We start from the raw sequence: 20,692 nt of genomic DNA, 5'->3' as shown, positions 1-20,692 counted from the left end.
CATCTGGAAGACTCTTAATCAAGGCAAGGTTGTATGGAAATGGTTCAAACAGATCAGCGGTGTTCAACCTTTTGGCTTCTCTGGGCCACACTGGAAGAAGAAAAAAATCTCTTGGGCTACACATAAATACACAAAAACTCGTACTACCAAGTTGATGAGCAAAAAAAAAAAAAAAGGGGGGGGTGATGTCTGTGCATAATTTTTGTGATATCTGCCACCACAGATAAGCAAAACAGTCCTTACATAATAATCCTCATTGTGTGGTGCCCTGATCAGAGAGTGCTTTAAAATCCTCAAGCAGGTCCCAAGTTTGCATTCACTAATATATAAAATGAACACATCCAAGTCATAAAACTTCATTTTTTAATATTTTTATTTTAAAAGTAAAAGAGGGCAACATAAAACTAGTGGGATATTTGACATTCTATCTGAGAAACTAAGGCATCAATATCTGGTTCAATGGAAGTAGTTGCAATTCTCAGTGAATTCTCAAGGTGATCATCAGATAGTTTGGTTCTAATATTACTCTTAGTGTGCTTCATTCTTGAAAATAGTTGCTCACAAATGTAGGTGCTGCCAAAAAGCAAAGAGATGAATAAGGCATAATTGTGAAGGGATTTTTGAGAAAATAGGACCTATAAAATCCATGATCAATTTTTTTCTTTAATTGAACGTCAGATTGCAGCTCTTTGCATTCCATTTGAAAATTGGCAGGTTACGTATTTATGTCAACTGATAATGGAGTCGCAAACATTCCAAAATAGTGATTATTTTCCTGGAAATCTTGAAATCTGTTTTCAAATTCTTGTAACAAATTGAAAAGCACATATTTTTCCCTGTTCACAGGACTGTGTTTAGCTAACGTGTCAAAATGTATAAAATTGTTTGCAATGGTAGGTTGAAATATTATTGATAATAGCTGTGTTTCTCTCGCCAAGTCACCATGCGCACATGTAATGTCCGATGTTGTCAATTTGACTGTCTGCCCTTGGAAGATGGCACACCGGAAGCCACACACCACCATGAAACTGAAGCCACGCATGTGTACAAATAGAGAGACCATACATACATCTGGGCAGAATTGCCAATCCCCAAGATTGAAGGCCAAACTGACTTTGTGAATGAAGGGTGGGGTGGCCATTATGAAAGAAAGACAAATCTCTGTCAGAAGAGAGGGCCCCAATTCTGAGACCCTTCTGGCTGAGACAATGGTAATGAAGAAAATGGACTTGAAGGTTAGCACCTTCAAAGTAGCAGCAGCTCTGAGAGGCTTGAAGGAGCCCTAGTTAGGGTCATGAGCAATGCATTCAGGCTCTAGATGGTGACCCTACAGATTGGAGGTGGCCTCTACCCTCAAAAACCTTTGGACATACTCCAGTTGTGAGGAGCACAAGCAGGCAGAACGTTGTACCCATCCTGCTTGAGGGATCCTGTGGACAGCCGGTTTCCCATGTGACGGGATGCTGAACTTGATGGATCATTGGCCTGATCCAGCCAAATGTTTTTCATGTTCATGTGGACAGCTGCCTGAAGGTTCCTGTGTGTGTCTTTTAGAATGAAACCTGGAACTGCAACCTGTCTTCTGAGGGTGTTGGACCTAAGGTCAGTTGACAGGCCCACCTGGAAGAACTTTAGAACGCCTGGAATATCCAGGATTACAAGATCTCTTCCTGAAGCTTGGGATAATGTGAGGAAGACTCACCATGTACAATCTGTCCAGCTGTGGAGGTGGGGCTTCTCCAGAGCTAGCTGATCTCCTGCAGAGGAGAAAAAGAGCTGAGATCCTTGTGATGAATTTCACAAGCCCCTTTCAAGTCAACATGAAAAGCCAGTCCAAAATTTGTTATCATCCATTGATTCTATCAAGCTGGAGCTGGGATTAGAAAATGAACTGAAGGGGGCAAGATGCCCTGGCATTGTACCCTGCCATTTTCTTTCTCTTTCCCTTTCTGTGCTGGGCTCAGAGTTCATCAAATCTGGTGTCGGTGGGTTTGGCTGTGATGCAGTTCCTCTCTGCTCCTCCTGCCTTTGGTATGGTCCAAGAGCAGCACAAGTGAGGGCCAAAATATTTCTTGTAATTTCTGTCTTGTCCTGTCCAATCTGGGCTGGAAGAAGGTGGCAGAGCAGTTGAAGCACAGGAGTATGAGAAGAGAAGCAAGAAAGCAGAAGCTGCTGCTGCTGTGGAGGCCTTCTCACACTCTACAAGCCTCCACTTGTTAAAATGACATATAACTTTAACAACCTTTCAGTCTTTTGCTTCAAATTATAACTTGCATTGATGTGCATGAAAATGCAAGTTATATATTAAAACATATGACTGGTAAAACATTAAAATGAGGTCTCAAACAAAAAGGCCTTCTTCTAGAGTATTTGTAACAATGCATTTGATGATGGTAATATCTTGGTCACTGTATTATATGTTCTGTTGTTCTTAGTCCCAAGCTATATGTTTACAATGTAGAAATCCTGCCTGTATACCTCCATTTCAGAGAACAGGTATTCCTAATTAAGTTCACCAGTCTTATACAGTTTAAGAGCATAGGAAAATTGTAGCTGTGTGCACATAAACTGTTCCGAAAGTTACCTACAAACTCATAATATGAAACACTTAACAAAGTCAAATAAACACGTACCCCTAGTTTTCCACCTATGGGTTATACTGTAACAATCGCATGATGCAAATGGACACCCTCCAGTACATTTGCTTCAAGTACGTGAATTCTAGGCCCCTGCAGTGTGGACTAATTTGTTGAGTTTATGGAAAATTGACTTTTTTCCCCCCAATGGAAAATGGCAGTGATCCAGCACTGTTTCAAGGCTTCCCTTCTTTTTCGTAAAAAGCTTGATTTGCATATCCCAACTAGTTTCTCATGCAGGGTAATCTAGTAGAGCTGCTAGCTATACAAAAGTTAGGAAGCAGGGTCTTGCTATCCTATGAAAAAATTGTTAATTTACTCATCCAACACCCAACGTTTTAGTGGCACCTCCAGGTCACAAAACACAACTGCAGAAGAGTCAATCTAAGAAAATATTTTTCCTCTAATCTATACTTTGTCTCAGCAGAGTTCTTGGCCCACTAATTGCTTAGCTATTTGCTTTTAGACAATGAAATGATTTGTTTTCTTGTGCTTGGCAGGGACAGGGCCATTGTCAAAAAGATAAGATGAAGAGGGGGGACTTTGGCAGAAATCTTGTGAGGCTTCAGGTCCATTTCAGGCAGACCCCCAAAGTTTTAATTGTCAAGTTCCAGGGAAGAGAGTAGTAAGATAGTCAAAATGGTAAGCACCCAGGAAAACCTAGAACACTTTAGTAATCTACACTGACTGTCTTCTCCTTTTGACAGTGCAATATTCCACATTTATATTAGAACAAAGCAGATTTCGAATGTATGTTCTGCCAATACTCCTTTAAGTCCCATACATCAAGTAGTTGCCTACTATAGGCTGGACTCTAATGGATCTCAGTGCCTTATAGGAAGAAGAGTCTTTCCACTCTTGGAATAGAAAACAGCTCAAAGGCGACACCTTTGACATGAAATTAAAATTCTTTTATTAAATTATTATAGTGTCAAGTCAATGAAGATGTTTTCTTCTCAGCATCACATTAAAAAGTATAGAAATATGACACTCCAGAATAATTATGAATCACTAAGGCTCAGTGATATAAAAAAACTACATCTAAGGGAGAAGAGGGCAACAGCATCCTTGAACAATGAGGTAGCCAATATAAAAGGGGTTGGTCAGAGAGTAAATCAGTGCCATGCTGTCAAGATGGGCTTCAACATTTCGGAACCACCCCACCATTTCGCCAAAGTTAGCAAGCTGTCATTTAAGAGACTTACTGTAGAAAATTATACCAATCTGCATTGATGCAGCCTTGAGAATTCCATTATCACATCACCTGATGATTAGAGTTCAGACCATCTGAAGTCAAGAAATTAAGGCATTTGGACTTCTAAGTCAGCATCTGTTGTAATAGCATGCAAGTTTGCCACACTGGGTTTTTGTGTGGTGCTGCTCTTGATACGCCTGCTGGGCAGCAGGCGGAAAACAAGGATGTCTTTTGACAGAACTACTCGCTGACTCCTCTTGGCCACTGGCCTCCTCTCCTGCAATGGGACATCCACACAGGGACTCTGACAGCATTTCATTGCTGGGAGGAAAGTGCTGCTGGGGTACTCTGCCTTCCTGCTGCTAAGCCCCAGTCACTCCTGTTAGCTCTCAAAGAAAGATGGCCAGAGGCTCCCAATTACTACTGGAACCTCCATGATACCTTGTTAGCACCGAGGATCTTCCAGTGCTGGGAAGCAACTGCTAGGCGTGTAGTGACATAATGGCCAGGGAGGATCCAGCCTTCCTCTACTGGATGAGGAGCTGCTTATGCACAACAGCCTGCGTGTTACTAGATTCAGCTTTGATGGCACTGATTATGTTGCAAGGGATTGGAGTAGCGCTCTATGCCAATCCCTCTGGATCATGACTGCTGTGAACTTATTCAAATATTTATTCTGGTGTAATGTAAATGGCAAACTCTCCTTCTCAAGACTGGTAGAATCTATTCATGGGAGAGGACATCTCCATCCATACAAGCCTACAATGACCTTCACCTTCATTGGAAGTACTGCTTTGGGAGCCGCCTTTAAAGGATGCTAGGAAAGCAGCTATCTGAGGTAGGTCCTTTTCAGTTGTGGTGCCCCATCTGTGGAATCAGCTCCCAAAGATGTGAACCAGGTACCTTCTTTGTACACATTTTGGCACCAGGCAAAGAATTTATTTTCAGAGTATTTGAATTGATGACAGTTTTAATTCTAATTTAATGTTTGTTTTTGTTATCCTAATTGATGAATTTTAATATTTTAATTGTTATTTATAAGATGCTGTCCAATCTGTTAGTATCTGATGTCTCCATGGTTGGTGCGTTTGTTGAAGGAATGGATGTTTCTATTGGTACTGATGTTTTACTACTGATGTTTTATTATTGAATTTGTTGATATGTCGGGCTTTTTTATTTGGTTGATAGTTTTTAACTGTGTAAACCGTCCAGAGAGTCATGTGGCTATTGTGATGGGTCTATAAAAACATAGTTAAATAAAATAAATAAAATCCATTGTTATAATTCTCCCCCATACCCATCTTACTTATCCAACTACCATGAAAACCTTCATGAAACAAACCTTACTTATAGGTAGCTGGTTACAGGCTTTCTTTGAGACCATTTGTCAGTGGGTTGCTTTTGGTCAGACCCAAATTAAACAAAATAGAGTTTAGGTTAATACATAAAAACGCATGATCTGGGTGAGTTGTCCTCTGTAATTCTTGAATCATCAGATGAATAGTAAACAGCTCAAACATCTTCTTATTACGCCTGTAAAATATTTTCCAAGAATGTTATGAGGTGACAAAACATCAAGTTTGATTACCTTAGAGAATTATAAAAATTCCAATTACATTCAAAATCCATAAATTCTGAAAAGTCTGTACAACTGTATGTGATAGAGTAAGTGCCATCTTAGTTGCTGTTAATTGTACTTGTTTGTATATTTTGTAGCTCTGGAAGACTGCTGCCCAGAAAGCTTTGGCTACAGGGTGCTACAGAAATGAACAATAAATGACTGAATGAATGAGAAAATAAAATTATAAAAGGAAGTTCCTATGTGCATTTTGGCCAGTGACAACCCATTTGCTGTGAAGTTATCTTACCAAACTGAGAGTGTCAGGAAAATTTTGCTGCAAATATTTGTGAATAACTCTCAGCAATGCAAATGCAGGGGGAGGAAACAAGCGAATTATTTAGGGAGCCATCTGAGATGATATCAACACCCAAAGGAGACACAGGTGTGGCTAGACCTGATGTGAACTTGAATTCACTTGGAAAATATTTAAAACATGTCATTTTAAGGAAACTGATAGAAAACAAATTGGCGTGTGTAGCAATAAAGAACCAATATCTGCTGAGAGGATGTCAGGCACTGCATCCTCTCCCACACGCAGGCCTTGGAATACAAGGTCACCAGGAGACATGTGAGCATCAGTGCTTTCTTTAGCCAGTATCCAAACACTGTTGTGCAAGAGAAGAAAGCAAGCCAATGTGGTACTGCCCCGCTGCCTATGGTTAGAGCAGGTTTCCTACCATAGGAGAGGAATTCTGGAGGAGGAATGTAAGACTGAAGGGAGCAGAGGGACTAAAAAGCCTTAGTTTGTGGATGGGGAACATGTGACCATGTCAATTGTTGGACCATATTTCCCTTGCACCTGAGCAACAGAGTCAGGGATGATGGACATTGCAATCCAGCAAAGCCATAAGCTCTCCATTCTTGCTTTAGTTGATTAATCTCCTAGCCCTTATGAAAGGAAGTGGTAGGAGGCAACAACCATTTGGCCTCCTTGTGTGTACCTCAACTGTCTGTGCTGCTTTAATTGCCTTTGCTTCTCTCTGCCCTTGATTGTTGATTAGTCCACTAATGTCTCCATGCCTCTTTCCTATTAGTTTTTCCCCAGTTCTCTTATGCTACCAACATCCTGACATGCTCACTGACAATGGGCTGGAAAAGACAGAGGATCAACATGGACAATGGGGTGGGGGGAGCAGAAAAATTTCTTCACAGCATAAAAGACTTACTTAATTTTTGAGAGTTTTTGCAGTAAAATGCTGAGTTTTTCCAGTATCTGAATTTCTAGTTTGGAGTTTCGAAGCAGCACTGAACAAGTACGGAAAAAGGCCTCACTACTGCAAGCTTCTAGGAACCGATGCAAAACCCCTGTGATCAATAAGAATAATTAACTTTTAAGCGAGTTAACAGAGCAACTTCCAATTTCGTGTTCAATGTTTTGTCAAGCTAAAACTCTACGTTCAGACTTTAGCATTCCATCAGCAGTGATGTGTGATCATCACCCGTAACACAAAATATAAAAATACAAGTTTCTTTGAAAGATGAGTTGATCCCCTGCTATCTCACCACAAATATAACATGGCAATAGTTGTCAGAAAGTATATTCTTGTTCCTCACCAATTTTATAAGGCTATTAAAGGTATACCTCTGACTGATTATTTACCTGATACAGTCAGGAAATAGCATGATCCCTATACAACTTTTCTTTCTAGTCCAGCAAGGGGTCATCTCTCCTTTGGAAGTGCATGAAATGGATAATGAATGATTTTGGCCAGTCTCCTGAATGTGCCAAGACAGATATTTTAGGAAAGATTACATCTTTGCGCACTTATTCTGCCCCGAACAGATTCTTTTCCTCCTGCAGAATGGGCAAACTAGACTTGACAGTTTATGGCAGAAACCCTATTTAGAGATCCTGGCAGAAACCAGGCAAGTAGCACTGGGTGAGCTGAGATGGGAGTGAAAAAGCTGCAATGGCAAGTACTGAGACAATGCAGGAAGATGAGGAAGTCTCTCATCTTTCTAAAGAAGAGGACTTGATACTGTACAAGCTATGGCCAAAGACATGGCTGCTTCATTGTGCGTAGTCTCGCCAGTTGTTAGCAGTTGCAGTGGCAGCTGGTTTGCTACTGTGTGTATGGAATGATGAACTAGATGGACCTTTGGTCTGATCCAGTAGGACTGTTCTTATGTTTTTATTTTCTGTCAGTCCACCATGTTCCCTAGTACTGTTGATTGTCCTTTCCTGAATTGGTCTTTTGTTTATTCATTGAATGTAGGCCCAGATACCGACACTTTATTGAAAGATAAAAGCTTAGTAAAGTTGCCAGTGGGATGAAAACCTCAGGTATGAGTATGAGTTCAGGCAGCTTAGACCAGCCTGGGGTTACACAGAACGACATTGAGCTCGTTGTATGCTGAGCTCTGCTTCTCCTTTTAATGCTTTAAAGCTAGAAGAGAAAGAGAATCTGACGTAATCATAAAGAAACTACAAAGACGAAGGGGTAAGAAAGGAGGGGCAGGAACAGTGTATCCTTTAGAGAGATATTTCACAGCTTATCCTACATAAGCTATAAATTATTTCTTCTGCTGTTAACTTCAAATGTCTCTCTTTGAGTTAACATCACACCTGTCCTTTCAAGAATAAAGGATGTGATGGATTAACTCATGCAGCATGGCCCTTACTGCTACTGCAAAATAATTCCTGTAGCGAAGTGGGTATGAGTAGAAAGCATGCCCTGAAACAGCTGGTGCCCTCTCCTCCAAACATGCTGGATTACACTCTCATCATTCCCAGCCTGGATAAACAAATGACCATGCTGGGTGAAGATGATGGAAGCTGCAGCCAAGTTGCAGGCTGGGAAAGGCTGTCCTAACCCTTTGCTAAGTCAAAATTCAAACCAAGCCTTTCAAATATCTCTGGCTAAGAACTTTCATCCTCCTTACACAGAACTGACAAAATGCTTTTAAAGGATAAATACCAGATACTCAGTACTCCAGAACAACTTCACAGTAGCAGGGAAATGATTTCTAGTCAGGTTTCTTACTTGATTTGTGCCCCACTTTTTTAAAAATCAAACTGGTAATCGAGGTGGCCATTATACCTCGACCATTACACAGATTAATTTCGATTTTTTTTTAAAGGCTGTGTCAAACCCACCCTAAAGCAAGCGAAAAGCACGTTAAAAGCCTGTGGAAGATGGTTGCCACTTAATTTCCTCCAAGAACCCCCCTTTCCCCAAATGTATAGTGAAAGGAAAATCACGGAGGGAGTAGATCTTAAAAGACAAAAACAGTAGCCTAGGTTTAGACAACACCATAACCCACGCTTAAGCACTAAGTATGGCTGACTGTGGGTTGTCACTGAATTATGGGTTCTTTTTAAACCATGGACTGTGCTGTCTTAAAATTGGGATGCACCAACAAGGTATAGCTTGTGACCCCTGAATAACAAATGAAGCGAACCCATGGTTTGTTGCTGGGTTGTGAACTCTAGGTTAGCACTGTGGTATGTTATCTTGCCTGGGTACAGACAATATGATTACCCACAATATGGTAACAACCTACTTTTTAATAAAAAACCACGTTCAACCCACACATGACCTTTGAGCTGGTCTTATTGTGTTGTCTGATCCCAGTTGGTATCTGTTGGTTTGAGTCACCTCAATAAAAGCACATGCCCTCTTGGAGAATTTGGAGCAAGAAAAATACAACATGTCTAAACCCACCCGATCAACTGGATGGGTGAAGTATGATGGTCACTTTTAGACGAGAGTTGCATTACTTTGGGGTGCTCTGTTTGGGGGCGGGGCACAAGTCAGCAGTGGCTGACTGAGTAGCACCTTAGGCTTACCTCCACCATGCCAAGACCAAACTTCCTTTCTTTGCCAGAGGCCCTCCCTGAGAACACTCTTCTAGTATCTTCAGTAGCTTGTGGGCCACCTGCATCACCAACATTAATCCTTCCTGCTTCTTCCAATTTTACCAATCTCCATCATACCATTTGCCACTTTCTCACTCAGATCAGGGACGTCCAACCTCCAGGATCTTCTGTTCTTTTGCATGTTTGAATTCAGGGTCATGGTGATTCCCCTGCATAGCATATCCTTGATATTCTATTACTATCTCCTTTCATCTTCACCTCTCACAATTCTTGCCCTGAAGGCCATGGTGGTGAAGTTAGCCTTATTGTGTCTCAAATCCTGTCAGTTTAATTCTGCACAGCCTACCCAGTTCAAGTGCTTCTCAACCTCTGAAGTTCATTTTCCTTTGCATCCCCATACTGTTTTCCAGCCATAGTAAACAGTAAAAGCAACACCCTTGGTTTTGCATATTCATGCTTGTCTTTCAGTACCAAATATAGGACTAACTGCATATATATTTCTAAAGGGTTCAGTGTATATGCAAGAGGTTTTTACATGGGCACCCAAACTTACAAAGTGCAGATGTTACAACCATATGTATGATGGGGGAACATTCACAGAGAGCAGAGAGGTGGTTGGCTTCAGCACATTCAGCAGTGAAACCAGGTAATGTGTGAAGCGGGAGGCTAGCAATGTCTGCTTACTTGGGAGACAGCTTTATTTATGAGCTGCATTTCACCAAACTAACTGCCATGTCTTCTGGACATTTTGTGCAACTGACATAAAAGGCAAGAGCTCTCAACAACATATAAAGCTCACCAAACAGTTATCCTGACATTAATGTTGAGGGCTAAAGATAAAAAGGAATAATACTTCCTGGTTAAGATGAAACAGCATAATCACCCTAGGCAGAAAGCATGGGATGTGTCTTCAGCAATGATTTATCTCAGTGGAAGATCAGGCGGGATAGTTTGCATAGGAATGCACAGAGTTAATGCTGAATGATTATTTTATTTGGCTGGAGGCATATCTGGAGTTCTTAGCAAGTTCTGCACAGGAGTGGAACCAGAAGTAACTTGGAGATAGCAATTAATTGCATTCTAATAGACAGGAGCCAAATGTTGCAGTAAGGCACTTCTTAGCTGAAGGATAATATGGCCCAGTCCTTCAGATAATAATGGACACATGGGAGACATACACAAAGCATTCCTGCAGAGAGACAGACACAAACTATTCTTCAACAGTAACAGTGCCATTTTACACACACCAACTGAGAAGTAATCCTTGCTGAGTTCAGTGGGACTTAGGACTGCAGCTCAAGAGGGCTTCACTGGTCATTCCTCCCACCCCAAGAACATCAGTCAGTGAAGTCCTGAGTGAATCTCACAGTTATTCATCTTGACTGTTTCCATAAACTCTATAAAGAGGTTTCCTGGGAAAGTGGAAGACACTGGCTTACCTTGCATGTGTCATGCTTAACAACCCAGCAAAAATCAGGTGTTGCACCCTAAAGATGAATATAGATTCCTCTTTCTTCAACACACTGTAATTTCTCTTTCAGTGTGAGAAATACAAGGCTAAAGAGCATTAAGATGTTTTAAATTAGTTTGCTATCTGAAATATTAATGAAGAATGTCTTTGTAAAGCTTCTTGGGCTGTGTGGAAGTAATACTTACTTGCAGTGAGTGACTAAGCAAGGAATGGATTCCAGGTCTATTTTTATAACTGTAAACCTGTAAGCTACCCAGGATGAGCAAACAATATTAAAACAAGCATACTTACTGGAATCCAATGTCATCTGGAGTAAACTGTCAATGGCAGTGGAAAGCAGCCTTTTACTTGATATTCTTATATGACCCAATATAATGGGCACAGCTTGGTAGTCCAAAAACAAAGTTCTCCCTTCCTCTGTCTTCAGATCAATGCAAAGTGAATCAAAAGCTTGAGCTAGGTAATCAGCTAGAAGAGGCATTGGAATTTAAATATTAAAATTATACATCGCTAGTTCTAGTCAATCAATCAACCAATCACATTACAGCGATCCTATATAACCATATATGATGGCTATAAAAGCAACAAGTTTAATAAATGTACTTATACAAGCAACAATATATTAGGTCTGCTGACTAAAAGTAACTCACAAAACAACTCACATTCTGTGTTATTTTAACAAATAAATTCAAAATAGTACAGGTTTTTACATTTATGGCACTCCCTTGTGCTCTTCAGCCTGTCCTTAAAGCTTTTAGGACTAGCTAATAGAGCTAATTCACAGTCTTGAAACATATGATCATGGCAGCCCATGTGCCTCTTGTCTACTTTCGATGAAACTCAGTGCATTACAAAAGCACAACCCACCTGTTAGTACTACACAGAAAAGTTCATTTTCGTATCATGAGAAAAAAATGACCTTTGTTTGTTTAGAAATGCTCACCATTCCTGATCTCAAAGTCAAGCACATGGCAAATAGACAAAAAGGATAAAAATAGGGGTAAAGAAGATCAGAAAAATGGGAACAACAGTGAATGATTCTCCCAATGATATATAGGATGACATCTCTGGGAAACAAAGGCTGGATAAGGCAGGCATCCTTGGTCCATTAGGCTGACACTAAACAGTATATGTGAATTATTGCATCACATGTGTAGTGCTTTACACAGAAGATTTATATTTCTCTTACTGTGCTTTATTTACACACACACACACACACACACACCCATGTACACTCCAGTCTATACAAATGTAATCATCTCAATATGCCTTAGGACTCTGTTGTTTTTAATTTGTCACTCTATAGGCTGATATGGCTACTTCTTTGGAATGGATACCAGTAAAGTCTGAAAGTGATCAATATATTAAGACATTTACAGCATTATTTCTGCAATCAATTGCCGAATTGCATTTGAAACACGTGATACATATTTAAAAGTACAGAACAGAGGCAGCCAATTTTTAAAAGCCTGTTCATAAGGCTGAAAAAGCCCATAAAGCCCAGACAGGGGCATCAAACCCTTTAGGGGAGTGGGAGGCAGTCAAATAGTCTCCAATCTTGTTTCAATCACACCATCTCCCCATTCTAAAGAGATCGCAGTATAGCACTGTTTCGTACTGGAAGACTTTAAAGATGCACTTATTAGTTAGTTGACTTTATCTATCCTATTCACAAGTCCTTGATAGGAATCAGTTACTGAGTTCAGAACAAGCTAATTCATAACTACTAAAAAATAACAGAACTGAGTTCATTGGTGCTTATTCCCTAATAAGTGTATTTAGCATGGCAAGCTAAAATAAATTTGTAATGTCTCTATTTACATTTAATTTCCCACTGATTTGTTTGAGAAAATGTTTCCTTCCTTATTTTTGTATAATGAAATTCTATCTTCTGACTATATGAGAGATTTGAGATAAAACAATAAACAGGTATCTTAACCCAAGCAATTTGGACTTTGGACATATTTAATCTGCTAGATAAAGTCATGCTGCTCTGTTACAGGATTATGATTCTTGCAAAACCTTTGTTAGGATGCCCCCTACTGCACTGTGACTTTAAAGCAAAACATTAGTTACAAATCCTCTTAACGTATGTTTCAACAAGAGATTGTGTTTTTATGGTGCATGCTCATTCGTTACATTATGTGCACTAAAACGATAATTCATGGGTTTGGCCTATTAAATACACCAGGCCTCAGTTAGAAATATTTTAGCACAAGCCTTTACTTTTCTAGAAAGACTTCAGACCCCCTCAGCTGTGGTCAACTGTTCTTGGGAAAAAATCTTTGTCATCCTTACTATCGTCAGGATGGCTACATGGAGCCTCCATGTTCAGAAGCAGTATACCTCCTGAGCAACTGCCTCCATGTTCAACTGCTGCGGGAAGCAGGAAGTTAGCCTGACTGGAGCTTTGGTCTCATCCCACAGAACTCTCCTTATATTTATAGTGGATAGTTCATTTTGTGGTCCTCTTGAACTGCCAGACATGAAAAATTAGAAAATTCTGCTCTGCAAATGGAGTTAGTCTTTGCTGGCCCTTAAATGTATACTGGAAAAGCACAGCCCTTTTCCTTACTTCGGCTACTGCCAGTTGAGATGAGGATGATATATTAGCTTAAAAACTTAATTGCATTTGTCAATACCAAACACAGCAGATTGCTCTCAAAAATATGAATGAAACATACCTTGTGTGACTGTTTTGATTATAATTAAAGTTGATATGACTCTTAAAGGTAAACGAGAGCTTTTAAAGAAAGATGCTGACTTTGGTTTAGAGTCAGATGCATGTTCTGAAGAAAGATACTGACTTCCCTTAGGTACAACACCTTTAAATAGGTCTTCACCCAGTCTTCTCATTGTTGATGTCATTGATCCATGCTGTTATACAAATGACAAAACAATATGAACAGGGTATTTATTTGCATTTCTATGTAGAATGTGCTTATTCTCAGTAATTATAAAGGCCATCTACTCTGCATAAAGACCACCATCATCAGTACATAATTTAAGCATATAATTTACAAACTATCTAGTTTAAGACTTATGATCCCAATAGATAAATGCTTAATAAAGTACAGAAATCATTAAACAAACACTATGTTATGAACTGGGAGTCTGAGCCTGGCCAGAAGATGTTATTTCAATGCAGGAAGCTGTTACAGCCAAGTTCCATTTTCCATCTAGTACATAATCATTCTGAATATTGGTTTGTATTTTCCAATGCATCAAAGCAGTAAAATAAAAGGTGAAATAGCTTAAATGATGATTTGTGACAAAATGCAGTATTACGCAAGTCATTCATACATTAAAATCAATGAACAGTCCTTCAAAACAATGTGTCTAGAGTTAAACATTCTAGCCTTCTTGATCCTGACTATTCAGAATCCTCGACCTTACAGAAAGTATTGTGAATGTAAGTGAATTTAGCATGTTATCCGATATGTAAAAGAAAATGAATAATACCTCTGAGGCATGTTTAAATCAAGCTTATACCATAACATCCAAAATCTCTCACAATGAAAGTTTTGTCTCTAAATGCAAATAAACAATTTTATTTGAATATTCCTCACCTGCATCCCTCCATCTAGCTGCCTTATGGTCCAGTAAATAAATTTAACCACATGCATGTGCAAATTAGGATTCACAAAGGGCATCCACTGAAGTTGTTCAGCAACAAGAGGCAACAACTGTAAAACACAAAAACATTGGAACCATTTTTTTCAAGATTTGGGTTCTATTAACAGATTCTGGATTAGGTTAATTGTTGTGGATGGCAACTACATTATAATTATACTCTCATGTGAACAGTAAACAGCAGAATAGTAATACCACTCCCAAACTGTAAATAATGCGTGGCCTAGAGTATTTGTATGAATTTAAATCCTACTAATAGCATATTAGTCTCCTAAGAATTCTGATGGATCAAGGCAAGAAGACATTTAGTTTAGCATTCTCTTTCTATCAGCAGCCAGTCAGATATCACCAGAACAGAGGTGTTGAATTTCTGAAAACTACGAAAGAGGGGTGTAGAAGAGAGAAAAAATCCCCACACAAGTTTGCGGGGGGGGGGGGGAATTGAAGTTTGTAGTACTTATTTCTGTGGCAAACCTGAACTGTACAATAGAAAACACAGAAAACCTAAGTGGGGCTGTGGAGCCATTCCGCATCCAAAGCTCTACTGGTAGATAGCCCCACTGGGGTGAAGAGAAATGGTCAATCTTTCTCCAAGCCCTCCTTTTTTCTCCATTTCCCACTTAAATCAGTTTCAGGCCCCTCACTGGTGGTAGTTTTATGCCCATCTTGGTTGGGCATAACTTGGTTAACAACTAAAGAGTGAAGTATACACAGAAAAATTAGTCATGTTGAAATAAGTTTTATTTGTTGAATGAATACTAATCTAGATGGAAAAGAAATTTCAAGCTGCTGTGGAAGGGTGAGATCCTATGTATGCTGGAACAGCAATGCTGGGAGCTGTAAAACCTTCTCTGTCTCACATGCACGAGGCTATATCCTAAGAGTACCTTGATATTTGCTGCTATTTCTACAGCAGAAGAACTATGGAACTTTGATGTGTCTCAAAACCCAAATAAAAGCACAAAAGCTAGTGTTTCTCTGAATGGCCCTCATGACCAGCTCTTACATATCATAAGAATAAACAACAACTGGGAGCAATTAAGTGATAATGTTATCTTAGGTGATGTCTCCAGCTGGAGAAGGAGAGGGACTGTCAGTCCCACAGAGTGGGTGCTGTTGATTCTAGGTGCTAAGGTGTGAATGAGGAATAACATGCTCAAAACAGCTGTTGCTGACATTTCTGCCAAGCTTACTTCTGTAGGCAGCTACCTGAAACAAGTCACAGTGAGTTCCCAAAGAACAAGACCAGACAGAATTCTGGGGGAACAAACTGCATTGTGGGTGCATGCATGCTAGTTCTGTCTAAGCACTATTTTGCCTTAAGTAGTGCTGTGTGCCTGAGTTGCTTACGGATGGCCCACAGAAGGGGTCCCTGCAATAGCAACACCAGCATGAGAATCATAGAATAGTAGAGTTGGACCTGACCAAGAGGGCATCAGGTCCAACTCCCAGCTCAATGAAGGATTCCAAGTTGAAGCCTCCTTAACAGATAGCTGTCCAGCTGCATCTTGAATGCCTCCAATGTGGAAGTGTCCACAACCTCCCTAGGCAATTGGTTCTATTGCTGAGTTGCTGTAAGAGTCTGGAAGTTTTTCCCCAAGTTCAGACAGAATCTGGCTTTCTGTAACCTGAGCCCATTATTCCATGCCCTGATCTCTGGTATGATGGAGAGGAGATCCTGGCTCTCCTCTCTGTGACAAGGTTTCAAGTACTTGAAGAGTATTATCCTATCTCCCCTCAGCCTCCTCTTCCCAAAGTTAATAGGTCCAATTCTTTCAGTCTTTCTTCATAAGGCATTAGTTCCAGTCCCCTTATCCTCTTTGTTGCTCTCCTCTGATCCTTTTCCAGTTTGCCTGCATCTTTCTTAAACTGAATGCACTCGTGATAAGGCCTAACTGGTGCTGAGCAGAAGGGAACTACGACTTCAAGTGATTTGTAAGTGATACTCCTATTAATGCAGCCATTTCAGAAGTAGGGATAAAATCTTGGGCAGGGAATCTCTTTCAGGCATTGCAAGTGCTGTGCCTGGAGTAAACTGCTGGGCCAGGATGTCCATGTTTATAATGGAAACTGTTTATAGCAGCAAAGACTAGTTAATGACATCTTTACTGCAGTAAGGGCTTTCCAGCTAAAATGGAAGGGTCATGCTAACATTTCATGTGCTAACCAACTCTTGACATGTATTCTTGGTATTGTACTGACTTTAATATGTTTTAGATATTTACTTTTTTATGTACAAGGACTTATATTAAATCAGGGACAGGAAATCTTTTGGCCTTAACAGTCGCACGTGTATGCTTACAACTCAAAGCACAGGAAGAGGAAGATTTAAACCTCTCTTCCCTGCCTTCTGAGATCAAGCGATGGGATCACGGGGAAGGTGGAGGAGTTGTAAGGAGGTGGTCCAAACTACTATTTCTTTACTACTATTAATAGCAGAGAAACCACAATCTGGTCCCTGCCTTAGCTGGGCAGTGGGCAAAAGTAGGTAGGTTACCATGGAGCCCATTAGGTGGACAAGGGCAAAATGTCACCCTTGGGTTGTCTGTATGTGTTTTAACAAAATATGTTTTGATTGACAGCAGATCTTGCACCACTCCTAGACTGCACACATAAATCAAGGGCACAAAAATACACCATTCTACAAATAGGGATACAGCTCACATGCATATCTGGATGTGTGCAGAATCACAGTGAAATTCTATTCATGTTTACTAAGAAGTAATTTCACTGTGTCCACTGGGGCTTACTCCCAGGTAAATGTATTCACAGTTGCAGCTTAGAGGCTTGAATTATGTAAGGCTTTTATCTTAAGTAACTATCACTCTCTAGTTTAAGATTATTCTTATGTTACCCAACTACATGAAGTAATTTCTCTGAAAGGCCTGGAACACACCCAAATCAGGATAAGCAAAGTTTGCATAAATGGGAATGCTAATTACGTATCATTAGTTTACTTGAGGTTATACCAGTGATTACTACCAGTGAACCTGGACAGTGTATGGGTAAGAGGTAGCCTAGGAATAATAAAATAACTAGGAGGTCTGGACCTAGAGCATCATATTGTTCAATTTACTCAATGGACTAGCTGGACACACAATGACCAAATAGATAATCCATGGTACAAACAAGTCTTATTCTAAAAAATGATTTAAAAGCCTTCTACCCTGATACACTTCTCTTGTGTGTAGTTTCTGTTGGAAGCATCTGTGCCTTGCTTGTGAATGGCTTCTCTCTCTTCCTCTAGTATCAATTTGCTCAGGTGCTGATCTGAGATCCAGTCCATTAGCAGTGTTAAAAGGTCATAGACGTGTGAATTAAGAGCTACCTGCAAACATAAAAGCAAATTTCTTAGGGTGTGTTGAAGAAATTGATTTTTTAATTTTTTTTTAATAAAACGATACCTAGAGCAATCCACACAGCAACACACATCTGGCTTGCATAAACTGCACAGGAGGCATATGGAAATCTGCCTGTCTGTGATGTTGCTATGCAGATTTGAAGGAGAAACATTTCTCCAACCTGACATGGACAGAGAAAATGCCCTGTGATATTACCACTGAAAATATAGTTCTTTCCTTCACTGAGGACATTCATCATTTTTATTTCTACTGCTCTTATTACAGATTCTCTCCACAGAATTCAATCTTGTTTTCTCTTACCTCCAGAAACAGTTTTGTGTGAACCAACAACCTGTTATTGGTTGCTTCCTTCAATGGGATGTCATGCTGTGTAATCCAGGACCAATTTCCCCGGGTGACCAATTCATGGGCAACAAGCCACACTTAGAACCACTGGGCTGCTGTAAGAATTGTTATATATATGATGGGTTGTTCCATGGTCTGAAATTGAGCCACTGACTGCATTGTGGTAGGAGGAATTGGCTATGGAACTACTTGGAAATAATACTTGCTGCTCTGGCCAAGTGGAAACTGCATTTTCACGATTTTGACAGCAACTGACTGCCTGTTCAAGACACCAAGGAGGGGTCAGAATCCTTTAAAAATGTGCAGAAACATGTTTTTATTTACTTAGGTGTTTGATGACTTGGCTGGGGCAATGCCCTTAGGACACTGCTACCAAAGGCAGATACTGCCCAGAAAAGAGAAATTGCCTCTTCCATTTTGGTTTCTCTTTTCAGCTATTGAGAAAAACCAAACATGGAAGGGAACTTTTCACAAAGAAAGGGGTATTCTGAGATTTCCCCTTTGTAGCAAAAACATTTTTCTAGCAGGATTATGTTTTATTTTGACTGGGGCATTTTTAGCCATATGCCCCAGTTGAAAAACCACCAACTGCCCTATCAAGCTCCTGTATTTGGGATGGGGGACACAACCTTTAGTGAGCCGATCATCTACTGGTTTATTGATTGGGTGGGTTACAGTGATGTGTGAATGTGCACAGTGCATCCCCTGGAGAAGTCCAAAGGTTTTAATTCCTAATCTCTCTAAGACTTGACATTTTCCTCCCTTTCCCTTAGCACGTATGGACTACAATGGTTATTATCATACGCTAAAGATATCACAGGTTTATTAAAATGGGGAAAATGTATTTGATAATAAAAGAATACAATGTATTATGTCTACATTTTATTGGGTGGTGCAGCAGCATGTACAATGCTCATCATTGAACATACTTCCCACCCAGATAAAAGGTTCTAACTCCAGATCACCTTCTCCTTGCGTATGCAAGCGCTCCACTGTTTACATGGGACTCCCGCATGTCCAAGGACACCATTTTCATTTAATATGAGTAGTTGGTTCTGCCACTGAATTGCCACAAGCACTACAAAAACCCTTAATGCCTGTTCAGTTCGAATTTGGGTCACAGTATTACAATTCCTAGGTCTTACCTTGTGAGTTTTTGATGATGCTATAACTTTTTCTGGTTTAACAATCTTATGTTCTTGGGCTATGTGGGGAATTTCTTTAGACTTCTGTATTGATAAAAATTCATGCTTTCGCTATAAAAGAAAGATTGACAAGAAACTATAGATGTTGTCTTGCAAAGATGAGAATTAATAAGATAGAAAAATAAACCTTTACCTGCAAATTCTCTAAACGAGCCTGTACCTTTCGAGACTGTACTTCCAACTTCTTGTTTTGCTCACTTACATCACTTAACTAAAAAGAAGCAAAAAACATGCTGAACTAACCCTTGTAAATGTTCCCATTTGTCAGGGGTGCAGAACCTCTGCCCCACTGGCCTGATCTGGCTCACTGGGGAACACAAATCAGGCCAACAGAACCTCTTGGGCCTCCTCCAGAAGGGTGGGGCTACAGCTCCAAGCCCTGCCTCCCTGGAGAACCCACCTGAAGGGCATCTCTCACCGCTGTCACTGATATAACAAGGAGGATTCCCCTGCTGGCAGGTGCCATAAACAGAATTCCTGGCTGTGCATGTAATCAACAAACATGTTGCTGCTATCATGTGCTGAGGGACAGCCACGTGTGGCCCTTGCCAGGAACAGTGGTTGCTATCCCCAGCATGGCTCCAGTAGCTTCATATGACCCGGCGTTCAGAGGGGCACTGGAAGCTGTGAAACCCAGAGATTCCTCTGGTGCGGTGCGGGGCGGGGCGGGGATGGGAGCAGCAGCTCCTGGAACAGCCTGAGCCCCTTTCTCCATGCCTCCTTTCTGCATGAAGAAAAAAGGTGGAGGTGGATTTCAAGGGCTGTGGCCAAACACCCTTGATGTCGTCTGACCTGCAGTGGACCCGGGGGAGGGGGGCAATTTGGCTTCCCACCCAAAAACACTTCTGTACCCTTGCAAGTCTATGCAACTTTATTCTGTGTGCATGCATGCATGTTTCTCTAACCCTAATATGGTATATAGAATCATCACGTCTCTCTGAATAAAGAAAGCTGAACAGGCTACCAAGAATTTATGGCTACAAATCAAGTGCAAATATGAAGTTTTATTAAAAAGGAAGGAAGATGTTTCCAAGTGTTTCTTTTTCTTTTAGCACTAAGTTGAAAGACAAACAGCCACTTCGCATTTTACAATGGCACAAGCTTGAAAGCATCTTGCTTTTCATTGTGGCTGATGGATACTTGTTTGCCTGAAAACATGCAATAAATGCTTTCAAGAGCCACAAATGGCTAGGGCTCCCCAAGAATGTCTTTAGACGCACCAGCCCTTTAGAACAGATGTGGCTAATTGGCAGAAAGCCTGTGATCATCCAAAAGAGTTTACAAACAGAAGTGCTTGGAATCAAAACCAAAACAACAGCAAAAGCCATTAAGCTACTCCAAAGTGATTTTTAAATGAATTCCAAGGCTTTTTGAAGAGGGCAACATTTTTAAAGGATGTTATCA

At 40.4% G+C, this 20,692-nt stretch overlaps 1 protein-coding gene across 2 annotated transcripts in view; it reads right to left on the bottom strand.

Moving 5' to 3' along the window:
* Window positions 1-402: 402 nt before the first annotated feature.
* Window positions 403-20,692, bottom strand: part of CCDC138 (coiled-coil domain containing 138) — a 30,267-nt gene continuing 9,977 nt past the window's right edge. The window contains exons 8-16 of one of the 2 annotated variants that reach the window (XM_044429541.1): window positions 19,422-19,499; window positions 19,229-19,339; window positions 17,543-17,704; window positions 14,313-14,429; window positions 13,428-13,620; window positions 11,035-11,211; window positions 6,619-6,757; window positions 5,174-5,364; window positions 403-1,757 (exon numbers count right to left, since the gene is read on the bottom strand). In XM_044429541.1, coding sequence (XP_044285476.1) covers window positions 5,193-5,364; window positions 6,619-6,757; window positions 11,035-11,211; window positions 13,428-13,620; window positions 14,313-14,429; window positions 17,543-17,704; window positions 19,229-19,339; window positions 19,422-19,499 — 1,149 coding nt within the window. In that variant the 3' untranslated portion in view covers window positions 403-1,757; window positions 5,174-5,192. Of the gene's footprint in view, window positions 1,758-4,867; window positions 5,365-6,618; window positions 6,758-11,034; window positions 11,212-13,427; window positions 13,621-14,312; window positions 14,430-17,542; window positions 17,705-19,228; window positions 19,340-19,421; window positions 19,500-20,692 lie in introns of those variants that run through there. The other variant, XM_044429540.1, reaches the window with a different exon arrangement.

This window comes from Varanus komodoensis, unplaced genomic scaffold (assembly GCF_004798865.1).
Source record: "Varanus komodoensis strain SLA01 unplaced genomic scaffold, ASM479886v1 scaffold2, whole genome shotgun sequence".
In the NCBI taxonomy this organism is placed as follows: Eukaryota; Metazoa; Chordata; class Lepidosauria; order Squamata; family Varanidae; genus Varanus; species Varanus komodoensis.
This window is presented reverse-complemented; position numbering and strand designations above follow the sequence as displayed.